This window comes from Salmo trutta, chromosome 32 (assembly GCF_901001165.1).
Source record: "Salmo trutta chromosome 32, fSalTru1.1, whole genome shotgun sequence".
Taxonomy (NCBI): domain Eukaryota; kingdom Metazoa; phylum Chordata; class Actinopteri; order Salmoniformes; family Salmonidae; genus Salmo; species Salmo trutta.
Genome location: NC_042988.1, coordinates 40,187,958 through 40,207,499, shown reverse-complemented (window position 1 = coordinate 40,207,499; position 19,542 = coordinate 40,187,958). Strand labels below are relative to the sequence as shown.

The 19,542-nt window shown below is 44.4% G+C and overlaps 1 protein-coding gene across 4 annotated transcripts in view; it reads left to right on the top strand.

Annotated features, from left to right (window-relative positions):
• The window catches only part of LOC115171895 (rho GTPase-activating protein 44), a 112,093-nt gene that overhangs the window by 77,445 nt on the left and 15,106 nt on the right, over positions 1 to 19,542 (top strand). For 2 of the 4 annotated variants that reach the window (XR_003871284.1, XM_029729093.1), the window contains exons 12-18: positions 2,405 to 2,486; positions 3,451 to 3,531; positions 4,914 to 5,033; positions 5,661 to 5,752; positions 6,041 to 6,224; positions 9,242 to 9,262; positions 10,247 to 10,444. Coding sequence is in view for 3 of the 4 variants with exons in the window: in XM_029729093.1 (XP_029584953.1) it covers positions 2,405 to 2,486; positions 3,451 to 3,531; positions 4,914 to 5,033; positions 5,661 to 5,752; positions 6,041 to 6,224; positions 9,242 to 9,262; positions 10,247 to 10,444 (778 nt within the window). In the remaining variant the exon portion in view is untranslated. The remainder of the gene's footprint in view (positions 1 to 2,404; positions 2,487 to 3,450; positions 3,532 to 4,913; positions 5,034 to 5,660; positions 5,753 to 6,040; positions 6,225 to 9,241; positions 9,263 to 10,246; positions 10,445 to 19,542) is intronic. The other 2 variants (XM_029729094.1, XM_029729095.1) reach the window with 2 other exon arrangements.

Here is a 19,542-nt window from a genome sequence, read left to right as displayed (position 1 = left end):
CTGTTGACCAGGACCCATATGCCTCGACAACTACTATGATTATTATTATTTGACCATGCTGGTCATTTATGAACATTTGAACATCTAGGCCATGTGCTGTTATAATCTCCACCCGGCACAGCCAGAAGAGGACTGGCCACCCCTCATAGCCTGGTTCCTCTCTAGGTTTCTTCCTAGGTTTTGGCCTTTCTAGGGAGTTTTTCCTAGCCACCGTGCTTCTACACCTGCATTGCTTGCTGTTTGGGGTTTTAGGCTGGGTTTCTGTACAGCACTTTGAGATATCAGCTGATGTAAGAAGGGCTATATAAATAAATTTGATTTGATTTGATATGCTTCTGGTCAAAAGTAGTGCACTATATAGGGAGTAGGGACCGGTCATCGTGAAGTGCTTTGAAACGATGGTCATGGCCCACATCAAGGCCAGCATGCCAGGAACACTGGACCCAGTCCAGTTTGAATACCGCTCCAACAGAACCAAGGAAGATGCCAATTTCCATCACTATTCACGTGGCCGTAACACATCTGGACAAGAGGAACACTTATGTGAGAATGCTGTTCATTTACTACAGTTTAGAATTCAGCTCAGAGCGTCCTCAGTTCTTTGCTGTACTTCCTGTTCACCCACGACTGCGTGGCTTTGCAAGACACCAACTCCATCATCAAGTTTGCTGATGACACCACAGTTATAGGCCTGATAACTAACAACGATGAGTCAGCCAATAGGGAGGAGCTGAGTGAACTGACATTATGGTACCAGGACAACACCCTCCACATCAGCAAAACAAATGAGTTGATTGTTGACTTCAGGAAGTAGAGGAGGGAACATGCTCCGCTCCACATCCACAGGACTGCAGTGGAGAGGGTCAGCAGTTTATGTTCCTCTGTGTCCACATCACAGAGGACTTGACATGGACCAACAACAACACCGCTCTTGTCAAGAGGCCGCAACTGCGTCTTAACTTCCTAAGGCGGCTGAAGAAATTTGGCATGCCACCCCGGGTCCTCTCCAGATACTACTGCTGTACCATGGAGTGTCCTGACCGGCTGCATCACGGCCTGGTACGGGAACGGCTCCGTCCACAACCACAAGGTCCAGTACATCACTGGGACCGTGCTCCCACCCATCCAGGACATCTACTAGAAACTGCTCTGATTCTCAGCACTTTAGCACACACACACACACACACACACACACACACACACACACACACAGACAGACAGACAGACAGACAGACAGACAGACAGACAGACAGACAGACAGACAGACAGACAGACAGACAGACAGACAGACAGACAGACAGACAGACAGACAGACAGACACCCACACACAGACACACACAGACATTTACAGACATAGACACACAGACACACACACACACACACAGAGATATACACACACACCAACACAGACATTTACACACACACATACACATATTGGACTATAAATTGTGCCTTCCTGCATTATACTGATGCTAAAATGTTTCTTCTATTCTACTGAGACATTTACTTTATGTTGGTATTCTTATCATGTATTATTTCTTATTGCTGTTGCATTGTCGAGTAAGGAACCTGCAAGTAAGGATTTCATTGGACGGTGTATACCGTGTGTATCCCGTTCATCCACCTCTGGCCTGCTCGCCTCCCTACCTCTGAGGAAGCACAGTTCCCGCTCAGCCCAGTCAAAACTGTTCGCCGCTCTGGCACCCCAATGGTGGAACAAGCTCCCTCACGATGCCAGGACAGCGGAGTCAATCACCACCTTCCGGAGACACCTGAAACCCCACCTCTTTAAGGAATACCTGGGATAGGATAAAGTAATCCTTCTAACCCCCCCCCCCTTTAAAAGATTTAGATGCACTATTGTAAAGTGGTTGTTCTACTGGATATTATAGGTGAATGCACCAATTTGTAAGTCGCTCTGGATAAGAGCGTCTGCTAAATGACTTAAATGTAATGTTAAATGTAATACAACTTGAAAGGTGAAACTTGATTTGGCCCTGGAGTTTAGTTCAGCTGTGGGGCTAGAGGAAGACATCCCTTAACATCTCCCAAGTGATCTGCTTGTGTTTTGCCCTAGACGCTCTCTATCCTAAAGGCTTCCTTGTAATGTTGCTGTCCACTTCCTTGAGTAATCGGAGGAAGGCAGGGTTGTGTGTGTGTGTATTCTCATTAGTATTCTGAACAGAGAAAACCACACCTCCCCTAGGCCTAATGAGATTATCTCTCTCTCTCTCTCTCTTCCTTGCTTTCTCTCTCTCTCTCTCTCTCTCTCTCTCTCTCTCTCTCTCTCTCTTCCTATCTCTCTCCCTTCCTCTCTCTCTCACCCCTCCCTCCCTCCCCATTCTCTCTCTCTCTGCCTCTCTCTCTCTCCCTCCCTCTGTCTCTCCATTCCTCTCTTCCTCAGGGGCTCTGAAATCATACCTCCGTGAGCTTCCAGAGCCGCTGATGACCAGTGAACTTTACGAGGACTGGATTCAGGCGTCAAAGTGAGTAGAGATTGCCTTCATAACTTCAGCATCTCTACTACAGATAACAGATCCCTTCATAACCTCAGCATCTCTACTACAGATAACAGATCCCTTCATAACCTCAGCATCTCTACTACAGATAACAGATCCCTTCATAACCACAGCATCTCTACTACAGATAACAGATCCCGTCATAACCTCAGCATCTCTACTACAGATAACAGATCCCTTCATAACCACAGCATCTCTACTACAGATAACAGATCCCTTCATAACCACAGCATCTCTAATACAGATAACAGATCCCTTCATAACCACAGCATCTCTACTACAGATAACAGATCCCTTCATAACCACAGCATCTCTACTACAGATAACAGATCCCTTCATAACCACAGCATCTTAACTACAGATAACAGATCCCTTCATAACCTCAGCATCTCTAATACAGATAACAGATCCCTTCATAACCTCAGCATCTCTACTACAGATAACAGATCCCTTCATAACCACAGCATTTCTACTACAGATAACAGATCCCTTCATAACCACAGCATCTCTACTACAGATAACAGATCCCTTCATAACCACAGCATCTCTACTACAGATAACAGATCCCTTTTAGTCATGTTGAAGAGCTGGAGATTACTTTCCTATGTCTATAGAGAGAGCTCCACAAAGCAGGGAACAAACTACCATAATGACAGAACCGACAGTGACCATTATCACAATATACATTATTATAGACATTATTATAGACATTATTAACACAGTGTTTGTCAACCTCCGGCCCGTGGTTCGGCACTGGTCCCTGGGTTGGTGCTTACCGGTCCCTCAGATGGTTAGCTGACACCAATTAGCCTCTCTCAATGACCATACACTGTAGCCTGCTGGTCTCCCTGGTAGGAAACAATGCTGAGAAAAACACTGCCTTGACTACAACACAGCCTGAGCCCTGTTCACTGTTCTCTTCCCCATCCAGTATTCAGGATATGGACAAGAGACTACAAGCTCTGCTGGCGGCGTGTGAAAAACTACCAACTGACAACTTCAACAATTTCAGGTCAGTACCCATCTCTCCCTCCCTCTCTACAGTCTACATAGACCTACTGATAGTAGGCATGGACCCTCCAGTGAGCATCTGTTTTATATGTTTGGGTTGTTGCCAGGCTGAAGTTTCCTCTAGGTTCAGATCTAGGATCAGCTTCCCCTCCCCCACTCTGAACCTTAACCATTAGTGGGGGAAATGCAAAACTGACCCAAGGTCAGCGTCTAGAGTCAACTTCAACCTAGTAATGTTGTTTATGAGATGAATCAGTTTAGATTGTGTTTTATCTGGGTGTTAAAGTTCTGAGTCTGTGACACTATGTTTACACAGGCAGACCAATTCGGATCTTATATCACTAATTGGTCTTTTGACCAATCAGATCAGCTCTGAGAAAGATCTGATGTAAAAAGATCTGATGTGATTGGTCAAAAGAACAATTAGTGGAGATCAGAATGGAGCTGCCTGTGACTAGGGTTCCAGGTCTGGTTACTGTGATGCTGCTTGGTCTTTAGGGTTCCAGGTCTGGTTACTGTGATGCTGCTTGGTCTTAAGGGTTCTAGGTCTGGTTATTGTGATGCTGCTTTATATTTAGGGTTCCAGGTCTAGTTACTGTGATGCTGCTTGGTCTTTAGGGTTCCAGGTCTGGTTACTGTGATGCTGCTTGGTCTTTAGGGTTCCAGGTCTGGTTACTGTGATGCTGCTTGGTCTTTAGGGTTCCAGGTCTGGTTATTGTGATGCTGCTTTTTATTTAGGGTTCCAGGTCTGGTTACTGTGATGCTGCTTGGTCTTTAGGGTTCCAGGTCTGGTTACTGTGATGCTGCTTGGTCTTTAGGGTTCCAGGTCTAGTTACTGTGATGCTGCTTGGTCTTTAGGGTTCCACGTCTGGTTACTGTGATGCTGCTTGGTCTTTAGGGTTCCAGGTCTAGTTACTGTGATGCTGCTTGGTCTTTAGGGTTCCAGGTCTGGTTACTGTGATGCTGCTTGGTCTTTAGGGTTCCAGGTCTGGTTACTGTGATGCTGCTTGGTCTTTAGGGTTCCAGGTCTAGTTACTGTGATGCTGCTTGGTATTTAGGGTTCCACGTCTGGTTACTGTGATGCTGCTTGGTATTTAGGGTTCCAGGTCTAGTTACTGTGATGCTGCTTGGTATTTAGGGTTCCAGGTCTGGTTACTGTGATGCTGCTTGGTCTTTAGGGTTCCAGGTCTGGTTACTGTGATGCTGCTTGGTATTTAGGGTTCCAGGTCTGGTTACTGTGATGCTGCTTGGTCTTTAGGGTTCCAGGTCTTTTTACTGTAAAGCATGTGGTGATTGAGTGATTTATTGATTGATAGACTGATTGATTCATTTATTGATTGATAGACTGATTGATTGAGTGTGTATTTCTCCTCTTCCAATCAGATACTTAATCAAGTTCCTAGCCAAGCTAGGAGATTATCAGGACTCCAACAAGATGACTCCTGGTAACATGGCCATAGTTCTGGGTCCCAACCTGCTCTGGACTCACTCCAACGAGAGTGGGTACGTGTCCTGTCCTCCCTTCTCTCTCTCTCTCTCTCTCTCTCTCTCTCTCTCTCTCTCTCTCTCTCTCTCTCTCCTCAATATAGGCTACCTTATCAGTCAACATTTTAGTGCGAGTTTTGACTGTCTGCGGAGGGAACCTTGAAATACTTTTGAAGCATGTGGTTCACTTTACTCAGTAACCTATCGAATAGTCCCAAAAGTGCAAACGCCCAAGTTAAATCAAGTGCACCTGTAACGAGGGTCATATAAAGGGGACCAAGGCGCAGCGTGTAGAGTGCTCATACTTTACTTTAATGAAAACACTTAAACAAAAACCAACAAAACGACAGCCAACAGTTTCGTCAGGTATACTAACAAAACGGAAAACAACTACCCACACCAACACAGGAAAGACAGGCTGCCTAAGTAGGGCTTCCAATCAGAGACAACGATAGACAGCTGCCTCTGATTGGAAACCATACCTGGCCAAAACATAGAAAACAAAAACATAGAATGCCCACCCACCTATCACACCCTGACCTAACTAAACAGAGAAAACACAGCTCTCCTAGGTCAGAGCGTGACAGCACCTCACATTGTTTCAGTGATTTGTTTCCTGTCTGACTGAGTGCTTGTTGTTTCCAGGAACATGACAGAGATGATGACCACAGTGTCTCTTCAGATAGTGGGGATCATAGAACCCATCATACAGCACGCTGACTGGTTCTTCCCTGGAGGTGAGACACACATGCACACACACACACACTTACATGCACCCACACTCACTCACTCACTCACTCACTCACTCACTCACTCACTCACTCACTCACTCACTCACTCACACACACACACACACACACATACACACTCACATGCACGCACACACACACACACACACGCACGCACACACGCACACACACACACACACACTCACATGCATGCAAGCTCAAACACACACATACCTGCAACACACACTGTCTTTAGGATCCTGAACTAATTGGTTCCTCTGTCTTCCTCTCCTATAGATATTGAGTTTAATCTGACTGGCTGCTACGGCAGTCCTGTCCACACCAACCACAACTCAAACTACAGCTCCATGCCTTCTCCAGACATGGACCAATCAGAACGCAAGCTGCCGCACGACCATGGTAGACGCCCACTCAGCGTTGCCACTGACAACATGATGCTGGAATTCTACAAGAAGGATGGGTAGGCTGCTGCTGAGTGCAAGCTGCTCTATCCATCCTCCCTCGTTCTCTCACTCTCTCTCTGTTTCTCTCTTCACTCTCTCTCTGTTTCTCTCTTCACTCTCTTTCTGTTTCTCTCTTCTCTCTCTCTCTCTGTTTCTCTCTCTCTCTGTCTCTCTTCTCTGTCTCTCTTTCTCTGTTTCTCTCTCTTCTCTTTCTCTCTCTTCTCTCTCTCTCTTTTCCTCTCTCTTCTCTCTCTCTCTTTTCCTCTCTCTCTCTCTCTCTCACTTCCACCTTTCTCTCTCTCTCTTCTCATGCAGCATCTAAACCCACATGATGTCACCCACTCCTTCTCTTCTCTGTTGTTTTTTTAAAGTCTTGAGCCAGAACCTAGTTTGTTAAAGACACACGGCTCAGGCAGAGTATTTACATAATGAACTAGATCTTTAAAGGTTTAACGAAGCATCTTTGAAAACGAAATTCATTATGAAGTGTTTATGAAGGCTTCTTAAAGCCTTTAAAGGGGCACTTCTCCAGCACCATGATCTGTGGTTAAAAAGACTAGAAGACAGGCCCTTTAAAAAGGATTAAAGTAAAAACCTGTGATTTTCAAAACCGGCATTTAGTTTCGAGCCCAATGGAGGGTATTTTCTTGCTCCAAACATCACTGAAAATCTCATAGTGTTTGAAAATTCACTTTTTGTAATGTTTAAACTTTAGATGATGTCATCGGGTAGAACTTTTTAACGTAATATTTTAGTTTCAACAAAACTTAGAAACGCGCTGTTTTCACAAAGTGGTGGAATAGCCCTTTAAGTGGTTGTTCATCTACAGTAGAGGTCTCAGTAGAACACAGGAGGGTTGATATCCAATCAGCTGTCAGCTTTATCAGCCCTCATCTAGAGAGGAGGGATACCTTAGGAATGCATACACACCTTGTTTAAATAGGCCCGGCCTGGTGAGTGGCGCCGTCTCTATGGCAACACGGCAGCAGTGATAGAGGTTGCTTCTAGTTGCTTCTTCGCATTCTCCTGAGATCTACACACACACACACACACACACACACACACACACACACACACACACACGCACACACACACACACACACGCACGCACGCACGCACGCACACACAAACACAAACCACACGCATACGCTCACACCTAGTCTATCTTTCTCAGTCTGGAACGTCACCTGCCCTCCCTGACTCACCAGTTGGAAAATCACTGGCAGACAGGCCAAAATCCTCCCTCACAGAAATAGTCTCGGAGAACCAAACATTGGAGCAACGTTGGAGCAACGGCACAAGGTCTGGGCAGAATGTTAGATTCTCTCTGACATTTAGAAAGGGGAAAACAGACAGACGACTCTCCCGACGAATCACAAGTTTGGGTAGGCGGAGCTTAACATGTGGGCGGGAGTTGTGCTGATGTTTAGCTAGGGCAACAAGCGGATGCAGCAGTGACGTCACCGCCGACCCGCTTCCCATTTACAATTCAACATCTCTGTCCCAACTGACGGCCAAACTTCTACAGACGTGTAAACCCGTAACGCTGGAACGTTGAGGGAAACAACTTGTCTGTCACAGAGAGACTGTCACAGGGAAACTGTCACAGGGAAACTGTCACAGAGAGACTGTCACAGAGAGACTGTCACAGGGAGACTGTCACAGAGAGACTGTCACAGGGAAACTGTCACAGAGACAGAGGAGACAGACAGATTTACTCTTTCCAATTGATATATCATTTTCTCACCACACATTTCAACCCCAAACAGTTCTCCATGTGAGACGCTGGTAGAAAATATAGTTATTATCCATGTAGAATAGTGACCAGTTTTGTAACTGCGGCGGTTATCAAAGGCAGGCTATTGTTTCTGTGTTGGACTGAGGAGAGTTGTGCTGATGTGTTTGTCTTTGCGTGTGAGTCCACTCCAGAGAACTCAGCTTGGCTTAATTACTGTATTAACTAACGAGGCACTCATTTCCTTTTGGTAGGACAGTGCAGGCTAGTCATTTGGTCTGCCATGTCCCAATACCTCTGAACCCCTCTATACCCTGTCACTGTGTATCTCATCCCCCGAATACAGACAACACTGTAGCCCAGTAGCCTACTAGCCTTCCACACTAGCCACTTCCAATGGTCCCCTCTGTAGCCCACTAGACTTCTACACTAGCCCCTTCTGCAGGTTCCCTCTGTAGCTCACTAGCCTTCCACACTAGCCCCTTCTACAGGTCCCCTCTATAGCCCCCTAGACTTCTATACTAGCCCCTTCTACACTCAGCACATTCCAATCCCCACACTAGTCACTGGCCTAGCCCTCTATGTAGCTCCCTAACCCTGTATGTAGCTCCCTAACCCTCTATGTAGCTCCCTAGCCCTCTATGTAGCTGCATACCCCTCCATGTAGCTCCCTAGCCATATATGTAGCTCCCTAACCATTTATGTAGCTCCCTAACCCTATATGCAGCTCCATAACCCTCTATTTAGCTCCCTAACCCTCTATGTAGCTCCCTAGCCCTCTATGTAGCTCCCTAGCCCTCTATGTAGCCCCCTATCCCTCTATGTAGCTCCCTAACCGTCTATGTAGCTCCCTAACCCTCTATGTAGCTGCCTAACCCTCTATGTAGCTCCCTAACCCTCTATGTAGCTCCCTAGCCCTCTATGTAGCTGCATACCCCTCCATGTAGCTCCCTAGCCATATATGTAGCTCCCTAACCATTTATGTAGCTCCCTAACCCTATATGCAGCTCCATAACCCTCTATTTAGCTCCCTAACCCTCTATGTAGCTCCCTAGCCCTCTATGTAGCTCCCTAGCCCTCTATGTAGCCCCCTATCCCTCTATGTAGCTCCCTAACCGTCTATGTAGCTCCCTAACCCTCTATGTAGCTCCCTAACCCTCTATGTAGCTCCCTAACCCTCTATGTAGCTCCCTAATCCTCTATGTAGCTCCATAGCCCTCTAAACTAGCCTCTGTGTATGAATAGAAAATTAACAGAATGTGTCACTTACGTGCCTCTCATTTCTTTGCCCCGTCAAAGCAGCATAAGGAAAATACAAAGGTACTGTATGGGTCCTCCTCTAGTCCTGACCTCCTCCTCCTCTAGTCCCCTGGCTTCCTCCTCTAGTCATGACTTCCTCATCCTCTAGTCCCCTGACACCTCCTCTAGTCCTGACCTTCTCCTCCTCTTGTCCTGACCTCCTTCTCCTCTAGTCCTGACCTCCTCCTCCTCTAGTCCTGACCTCCAGCTCCTCCAGTCCTATTCTCCTCCTCTAGTACTGACCTCCTCCTCCTCCAGTCCTGTTCTCCTCCTCCTCCAGTCCTGTTCTCCTCCTCTAGTCCTGACCTCCTCCTCCTCCTCTAGTCCTGACCACCTCCTCTAATCCTGAACTCCTCCTCTTCTAGTCCTGACCTCCTCCTCCTCTAGTCCCCTGACCTCCTCCTCTAGTCCCCTGACCTTCTCCTCCTCTAGTGCTGAACTCCTTCTTCTGTAGTCCTGACCTCCTCCTCCTCCTCCTGTAGTCCTGACCTCCTACTGTAGTCCTGATCTCCTCCTCCTCTCGTCCTGACCTCCTCCTCCTCTTGTCCTGACCTCCTCCTCCTCTTGTCCTGACCTCCTCCTCCTCTAGTCCTGACCTCCCCTCCTCTTCTAGTCCCCTGACCTCCTCCTCCTCCTCTAGTCCTGACCTCCTCCTCCTCTCGTCCTGACCTCCTCCTCCTCTAGTCCTGACCTCCTCCTCCTCTAGTCCCCTGACCTCCTCCTCCTCTAGTCCTGACCTCCTCCTCCTTTAGTCCTGACCTCCTCTAGTCCTGTCCTCCTCCTCTAGTCCTGACCTCCTCCTCCTTTAGTCCTGACCTTCTCTAGTGCTGACCTCCTCTTCCTCTAGTCCTGACCTCCTCCTCCTCTAGTCCTGACCTCCTCCTCTAGTGCTGACCTCCTCTAGTTGACCTCCTCCTCTCAACTCTCAATTTCTCTACAGTTTGTTTCGTTTTTAATTTGTCTTGTCTGACCGTCTCTTGTTTTATGTGTCTTTGTTCCTCCCAGTATGGGTGTCCGGGTGATGGACACGTCCTGGGTGTCCCGTAAGGGTTCGTCCACCCTGGCCCGTAAGGCCTCGTCCACCCCTCCCAGTGTCCAGGGTCCTGGCTCCCCTGCTGACCACTCCCTCATCCTAGAGCAGCCTGGAGAGCTGGCCCAGTCCCCCTCACCCCCACCTCAACCTGGGGAAAGGGACCGGATCGGGTAAGTCCCCACCACCACCACCACCATGGAGGATTCCTCCTCTCCACCTTCCTCCCGTCTTCACCACCATCATCTTCACCAGCTCTCCATGACTTGAAGTGTTTGAGCCGTTGTTGTTGTTGTGTTGTTGTGTTGTTGTTGTTGTTGTTGTATGTCTCATAGACGTGTTAATCTCGTCTCATCTCTGACATGATTTGGGGTTCTTTCCTGTTTGCCTATATTTCTCCTCATCGTCTGTCCCTCCACTTCACCGTTGTTGTTTAGTCTGTCAGGTTTATGTCATTGTGGAAGATAATAAAGAGGGGCTAGCTAACGTTCCTTCAGTTTTGAGAGGGTACACTATGGTTTATAGCTTATTTAACATGAACATTTTATTTGAAGTACATACGTATACGTTTTCTTTATTTAAATGTCACATATCATTTCACTCCACAAGTCTCTGAGAGCATGTCATTATTCAACCTGGTCCCAGTGACGTGGCTTGAGTTGACCTCTGTTGCCATGTCTACTGTGTTTTCTGCTGACACACGCTGAGTGACTTTGACCATTTTAATTTCTACTCTCATCTTAAACCGCACCAGTTATTAATACAATCCATCCCAGTTAATATCACATTAAAGTGGCAATCTGGAATTGATACAGTTGAAGTCGGAAGTTTACATACACTTTGGTTGGAGTCATTAAAACTTGTTTTTCAACCACTCCACACATTTCTTGCTAACAAACTATAGTTTTGGCAAGTCAGTTAGGACATCTACTTTGTGCATGACACAAGTAATTTTTCCAACAATTGTTTACAGACAGATTATTTCACTTATAATTCACTGTATCACAATTCCAGTGGGTCAGAAGTTTACATACACTAAGTTGACTGTGCCTTTAAACAGCTTGGAAAATTCCAGAAGATTAAGTCATGGCTTTAGAATCTTCTGATAGGCTAATTGACATCATTTGAGCCAATTGGAGGTGTACCTGTGGATATATTTCAAAGTCTACCTTCTAACTCAATGCCTCTTTGCTTAACATCATGGGAAAATCAAAAGAAATCAGCCAAAACCTCAGACAAAAATTGTATACCTCCACAAGTCTGGTTCATCCTTGGGAGCAATTTCCAAATGCCTGAAGGTACCACGTTCATCTGTACAAACAATAGTACGGAAGTATGAACACCATGGGACCACGCAGCCGTCATATCGCTCAGGAAGGAGATGCGTTCTGTCTCCTAGAGATGAACATACTTTGGTGTGAAAAGTGCAAATCAATCCCAGAACAACAGCAAAGGACAGCAGAGGAAACAGGTACAAAAGTATCTATATCCACAGTAAAACGAGCCATATATCGACATAACCTGAAAGGCCGCTCAGCAAAGAAGAAGCCACTGCTCAAAAACCGGCATAAAAAAGCCAGACTACAGTTTGCAACTGCACATGGGGACACAGATCGTAGTTTTTGGAGAAATGTCCTCTGGTCTGATGAAACATAGTTATAACTGTTTGGCCATAATGACCATCGTTATGTTTGGAGGAAAAAGGGGGAGGCTTGTGTCATGACGTTGTCCTGTGGGTAAGGTTTATGAATGGGGAAAAGGAACCATATTTCGGTAATATAACCAGTTGGATATATGCGTTGGAACTTAATGAGTATGGATGTCAGTTCGGTTGTCATCTGAGACATTATGACTGATGACAGGACAACATAAACTGTACCTGGGAAAGTCTACACATTCTAGTTATCAAATTCACATGCAATTGTTGTGCAAGTTAAATGTTTGATATTGAAACTGTTTGTTAAAAGATTAAATGTAATTTTAGCTTCCAAATGAGAGAATTGGGTTTTCATAAGGAAAGTGCCCTGCTTAATCAGTGGCCCGCCCCTGTGAAGAGACATGGGTTATAAATGATGAAAAACACCCTTCTCCCCTCGCCACTATATAAGACAATGACACAATGTAACCAGAGTTCCACTACGTGAGGTCTGCAGCCTCTGCGTTAAAAGGACACACGTCAAGTACAGAACTAAGCCAACTTCAGCGTGAGCTTTGGTGGCGAATGGTATGAACTTTGAACTTATTCACTACAGAAGTGATACTTCCTAGCCGTTGAGTTAGCAGCGGCCGCTGTAGACGTGGGCTAGGAAAGGACGGACGACGGATCCAGTCTAACACACGATGAAGATACTACAACGTATCCAATTTACCAAAAGAGACATTCTTCCGAGGACAGGAAGATCTCTTTTGGCCAACACCGCCAGCATCTACGACCAACCTACCGAAGCGCAGCTCAGAGAAAATATTTATTGCATTTTCCTTTTCCAAATGGGCGGTAATTTAGAATGCATATGATAATGTATTTACGATAGCATAGCTGCTGTTTCTTTTGTTCCTCAGTCTTCCCGCTCTTTCATTCAAGCCCAACCCCCTTTCTTTGTGTAACAAGCCGCCATGTCGGCTCCGTCCACCAGGGACGTTTTCTGTATGACATAATTTGTATTCTGTGTATATGTAATTCTGTGTGATTAGTTAGGTATTTAGTAAATAAATAATTAAACCCAATTTTGTATTGCTGATTCAACTTGTTAGCCAGGGTTCGTGAAGATAACCAAGAATTGACAACTTTCATTATGAGACTGAAATAAGAGGAGGATTAATATTGACGGCTATCGATGTAAAATATTACTACGTTTTTAAGAGTTTATTCGGAAGATAACAGCTCTATAAACACTCTTTCGTGGTGTCCCGACTTTCTAGTTAATTACATTTACATGACTAGCGAATCAGGTGATATTAATTGCAGAGAAAGAATTTTATAGGATAGCATGTCATATCACTTAATCCGGCATAGCCAAAGACACGACACTTGCAAGCCAAAGAACACCATCCCAACCGTGAAGCACGGGGGTGGCAGCGTCATGTTGTGGGGGTGCTTTGCTGCAGGAGGGACTGGTGCACTTCACAAAATAGATGGCATCATGAGGAAGGGAAACTATGTGTATATATTGAAGCAACATCTCAAAACATCAGTCAGGAAGTTAAAGCGTGGTCGCATTGAGTCTTCCAAATGGACAATGACCCCAAGCATACTTCCAAAGTTGTAGCAAAATAGCTTAAGGTCAACAAAGTCAATGTATTGGAGTGGCCATCACAAAGCCCTGACCTCAATCCTATAGAAAATGTGTGGGCAGAACTGAAAAAGCGTGTGCGAGCAAGGAGGCCTTACATACCTGACTCAGTTATACCAGCTCTGTCAGGAGGAATGGGTCAAAATTCACCCAACTTATTGTGGGAAGCTTGTGGAAGGCTACCCGAAACGTTAGACTCAAGTTAAACAATTTAAAGGCAATGCTACCAAATACTAATTGTGTGTATGTAAACTTCTGACCCACTGGGAATGTGATGAAAGAAATAAAAGCTGAAATAAATCATTCTCTCTACTATTATTCTGACATTTCACATTCTTAAAATAAAGTGGAGATCCTACCTGACCGAAGACAGGGAATTTGTACTAGGATTAAATGTCAGGAATTGTGAAAAACTGAATGTATTTGGCTAAGGTGTATGTAAACTTCCAAGTTCAACTGTACATCCATTTTGTTATTGTTTGAATTAATAATGGCTGCATCCATGTGAAATGTTGCTCCTGTGTTGCAGAAAGGCTGTTTATAAGATATGCTTGGTTCTGGCTTGTGACTGGCTTATTCTGCCTATTGCTCTGTTGCTCTTTCAGCCAATGAGATGAAAGGGTTTTGTGTCTGTCTCACACTGCCCTGGGCTGGCTGAGGGAACTCTATAACATTATATGTTGAATTTGTGTCTGATTGGGCCCATATTAGAGTCATTAAGCCATTAAGCATCTCAGAGTAGGAATGCTGATCTAGGATCAGTTAGCCTTTTAGCTCGTAATGAATATTATTAGCTGGACAGGGTGACCTGATCCTAGATCAGCACTCCTACTCTGAGACCCTTTCTGAATATGTGCCGTGGTCAAACATAAAGGCCAATCTCAGGCTACTACATACTGTAGAGGTCAAAGCCAATTGGGTTATCCTCCCTTCTAGTTCGTTAGAGACTGTTTCACCATAGCCTCTTGCAGTGTGAAGACACACGTTGATCACAGAGGGAGTTTTACAGGCTCCACAGCAGCCCTCTTTTCTTTCCTTTGGGAATCCCTTTTGCTTTTGCCTTGCTGTTCTTTCTGCTTGTTGTTTCTCTTCCCAAAGCTGACTGCAGTCTGTGTGCTAAGCTTGGTTCACTCCCCACCGTCCGCTTGCCTTCTCCACACCAGAAAACAAACTCTGATTTTTAGTTTTGCTCTGGATTAGACACTAACTAACTACCGACACCTCAGTAATCACAACAAGATAATCGTCTAGCACCGCCCCCACCACCACCACCACCACCGCCACCACCACCGCTACCACCACCACCACCGCCACCACCACCGTTACCATCACCGCCACCACCACCGTTACCACCACCGCCACCACCGCCATCTCCCTCCCTCTGTTCAGCTACAGCTCTTTCTTCTTTGTTCTGTTCTTTATATACCTACAGCTCAGACGACGTGTCGCCCAATCGGCCGGACTCCTCTCATGTCTACCCTCCCCCCGGGCCAGGGGAGGAGCGGCCGCCCCCTCCCTACCCCACCTCCACCCTACCCCATCCCGCCCCCCACCACTTCTACCCCCACCCCAAGGTCCTACCCTGTCCTCGCCCCGTGGCCCCAGGGCCAGAGTCCCAGCCCCCCGGCTCCCCTCCTCTCCCGCTGCGCTGGTCTGGCTTCACCCCCCCTCTCCCGCCTCCCACCTCCTCCTCTTCCTCCTCCTCTTCCTCGCTTGACATCAACTCGAACCCCAAACCCAGCTGCCTGCATTTCCCCTCCAAACACGCCCTCCCGCACGGCCACCCGCTGCCAGGTGACATGTCGCTGCCGCCTCATGCTCCCCTGCCCCCCGATATGGCTAAGGCCTCGCCCCTCTACATGAAAACCCCCCTGGTACTGGCCCGTCATGACCTGTCCCTGGGCATGAGCATGGGCAACCCCCCTAGCCTGCTGTCCTCCGCCGCCCCGCTGTGGGCTACATGTCCCTGTGCCAGAGAGAGAGGACTCCCCAGGCTGACTAGGTAAATACAATGCCTGCCTGCCCGTCTGCCCTGCGCCTGTCCTGCCTACCTGCTGCCTGCCCTGACATTGAGACAGACATACAGACAGGCAAACAGATGCAGGAGGGTATGGAGACACCACCCACTACACCACAGAGAGAGAGAGAGAGCAGAGAGAGAGAGAGAGCAGAGAGAGAGAGAAGAGAGAGAGCAGAGAGGGAGAGTAGAGAGAGGTCAGAGAGAGAGAGAGAGAGTGGGCTTACCAGCTCTTCTTCCAGGTGGCCACATGTCCTGTCCATGTCCTTTATCTTGCTGGCTCATATTTTTGTGTTTTTGCTAGTCTCCAATTCCGTATCTCAGAATCTGTAACATTCACATTGCCAGGGGATGTATCTCCAGGAAGTTGCCTAGCAACTGAGGATGTTACTGCCTTTTGCACAGAACAGAAAATAAATAAATGCATGAATAACACTGCATATGGTTATCTACAAGCATATTAATGTATTACTAATGTAGTTTAAATTGTAGTGAAGGTTTTTCTGGTTAACTGATGCACAACTTTTGGATATTCCAAACTCATAATTGTTTACTAATATCAAGTCAATCAGAAGACCAGGAAGTCAATCAGAAGACCAGGAAGTCAATCAGAAGATCAGGAAGTGACTCAGAAGACCAGGAAGTCAATCAGAAGATCAGGAAGTGACTCAGAAGACCAGGAAGTCAATCAGAAGATCAGGAAGTCAATCAGAAGATCTGGAAGTCAATCAAAAGATCAGGACTTTTTTCTGGGGAATAGAATACCCAAGTCTTGTGCTCAAGTGATGTCTCTTGTGATCCATAGTCACCATCCAATGACCTGGGAGTGGGAAGTTCAGGCTCATCAATCCACAGTCACCATCCAATGACCTGGGAGTGGGAAGTTCAGGCTCATCAATCCACAGTCACCATCCAATGACCTGGGAGTGGGAAGTTCAGGCTCATCAATCCACAGTCACATCCAATGACCTGGGAGTGGGAAGTTCAGGTGGTGTTGTTGTTTGCAACGTCAGCATGGTGTGTGCAACGCCAGGGTTGTGGGTTCAATTCCCACGGGGGGCCAGTACAGAAAAATAAAAAATAATTATGAAATGTATGCATTCACTACTGTAAGTCGCTCTGGATAAGAGCGTCTGCTAAATGACCAAAATGTAAAAATGTAAATATATAGTCTAGTGAGTGTGTATATAGGCTAGTTTGTGTGTATATATTCTGGTGGGTGTGTATATAGTCTAGTGTGTATATATATATAATCTAGGGAGTGTATATATATAATCTAGTGAGTGTGTGTATATAGTCTAGAGTGTGTATATAGTCTAGTGTGTATATATAGTCTAGTGTGTGTATATAGTCTAGAGTGTGTATATAGCCTAATGTGTGTATATATATAGTCTAGTGAGTGTGTATATAGTCTAGTGTGTATATAGTCTAGTGTGTGTGTATATAATCTAGTGAGTGTGTATATAGGCTAGTGAGTGTGTATATAGTCTAGTGTGTATATTTATAATCTAGTGAGTGTGTATATAGTCTAGTGTGTATATTTATAATCTAGTGAGTGTGTATATAGTCTAGTGAGTGTGTATATAGTCTAGTGAGTGTATATATATAATCTAGTGAGTGTGTATATATAGTCTAGTGAGTGTGTATATACTCTAGTGAGTGTGTATATAATCTAGTGAGTGTGTACATAGTCTAGTGTGTGTATATAGTCTAGTGGGTGTGTATATATAGTCTAGTGTGTGTGTATATAATCTAGTGAGTGTGTATATAGTCTAGTGAATGTGTATATAGTCTGGTGAGTGTATATATATATAATCTAGTCAGTGTGTATATAGTCTACTGTGTATATATAGTCTAGTGTGTGTGTATATAATCTAGTGAGTGTGTATATAGTCTAGTGAGTGTTTATATAATCTAGTGAGTGTATATATATAATCTAGTCAGTGTATATAGTCTAGTGTATAGGATAGTCTAGTGAGTGTGTATATATAGTCTAGTGTGTATATAGTCTAGTGTGTATATATAGTCTAGTGTGTGTGTATATAATCTAGTGAGTGTGTATATAGTCTAGTGAGTGTGTATATAGTCTAGTGAGTGTATATATATAATCTAGTCAGTGTATATATACCCTAGTGAGTGTGTATATAGTCTAGTGAGTGTGTATATATAGTCTAGTGAGTGTGTATATAGTCTAGTGAGTGTGTGTATATAGTCTAGTGAGTGTGTATATATAGTCTAGTGTGTGTATATATAGTCTAGTGAGTGTGTATATAGTCTAGTGAGTGTGTATATAGTCTAGTGAGTGTATATATATAATCTAGTCAGTGTATATATACCCTAGTGAGTGTGTATATAGTCTAGTGAGTGTGTATATATAGTCTAGTGAGTGTGTATATAGTCTAGTGAGTGTATATATATATATAATCTAGTCAGTGTATATATACCCTAGTGAGTGTGTATATAGTCTAGTGAATGTGTATATAGTCTAGTGAGTGTATATATAGTCTAGTGAGTGTGTATATACTCTAGTGAGTGTGTATATAGTCTAGTGAGTGTGTATATATAGTCTAGTGAGTGTGTATATAGTCTAGTGTGTATATATAGTCTAGTGTGTGTGTATATAATCTAGTGAGTGTGTATATATAGTCTAGTGAGTGTGTATATAGTCTAGTGAGTGTGTATATAATCTAGTGAGTGTATATATATAGTCTAGTGAGAGTGTATATAGTCTAGTGAGTGTGTATATAGTCTAGTGAGTGTGTATATAATCTAGTTAGTGTGTATATAGTTTAGTGAGTGTATATATAGTCTAGTGGGTGTGTATATAGTCTAGTGTGTCTATATAGTCTAGTGTGTGTATATATAGTCTAGTGAGTGTGTATATAGTCTAGTGTGTGTATATAGTCTAGTGAGTGTGTATATAGTCTAGTGAGTGTGTATATAGTCTAGTGAGTGTATATATAGTCTAGTGTGTGTGTATATAGTCTAGTGCGTGTATATATAGTCCAGTGAGTGTGTATATAGTCTAGTGAGTGTGTATATAATCTAGTTAGTGTGTATATAGTCTAGTGGGTGTATATAGTCTAGTGAGTGTATATATAATCTAGTGTGTGTATATATAGTCTAGTGGGTGTATATATAGTCTAGTGAGTGTATATAGTCTAGTGAGTGTGTATATAGTCTAGTGGGTGTATATATAGTCTAGTGAGTGTATATATAATCTAGTCAGTGTGTATATAGCCTAGTGAGTGTATATATATAATCTAGTTAGTGTGTATATAGTCTAGTCAGTGTGTATATAGTCTAGTGAGTGTATATATATATAATCTAGTTAGTGTGTATATAGTCTAGTGAGTGTATATATATATAATCTAGTTAGTGTGTATATAGTCTAGTGAGTGTATATATATATATAATCTAGTTAGTGTGTATATAGTCTAGTGAGTGTGTATATAGTCTAGTGTGTATATAGTCTAGTTAGTGTGTATATAGTCTAGTGTGTGTGTGTGTATGGTCTAGTGTGTGTATATAGTGTAGTGGGTGTATATGTAGTCTAGTGAGTGTATATATAATCTAGTGTGTGTATATATAGTCTAGTGAATGTGTATATGGTCTAGTGAGTGTGTATACAGTCTAGTCGGTGTATATATAGTCTAATGAGTGTGTGTATAGTCTAGTGAGTGTGTGTATAGTCTAGTGAGTGTGTATATAGTCTAGTGAATGTGTATATAGTCTAGTGAGTGTGTGTATAGTCTAGTGAGTGTGTATATAGTCTAGTGAATGTGTATATAGTCTAGTGGGTGTATATATAGTCTAGTGAGTGTAGTTTGGGTAACCATTAATTGACTATTTAGCAGTGTCCAGTGTCCAGTGTCATGTGTCCAGTATCCTGTGTCCAGTGTCCTGTGTTCCAGTATAGTCAATACCACTAGACGTAGTAGGGCAGCGGGAGTCATTATACCAA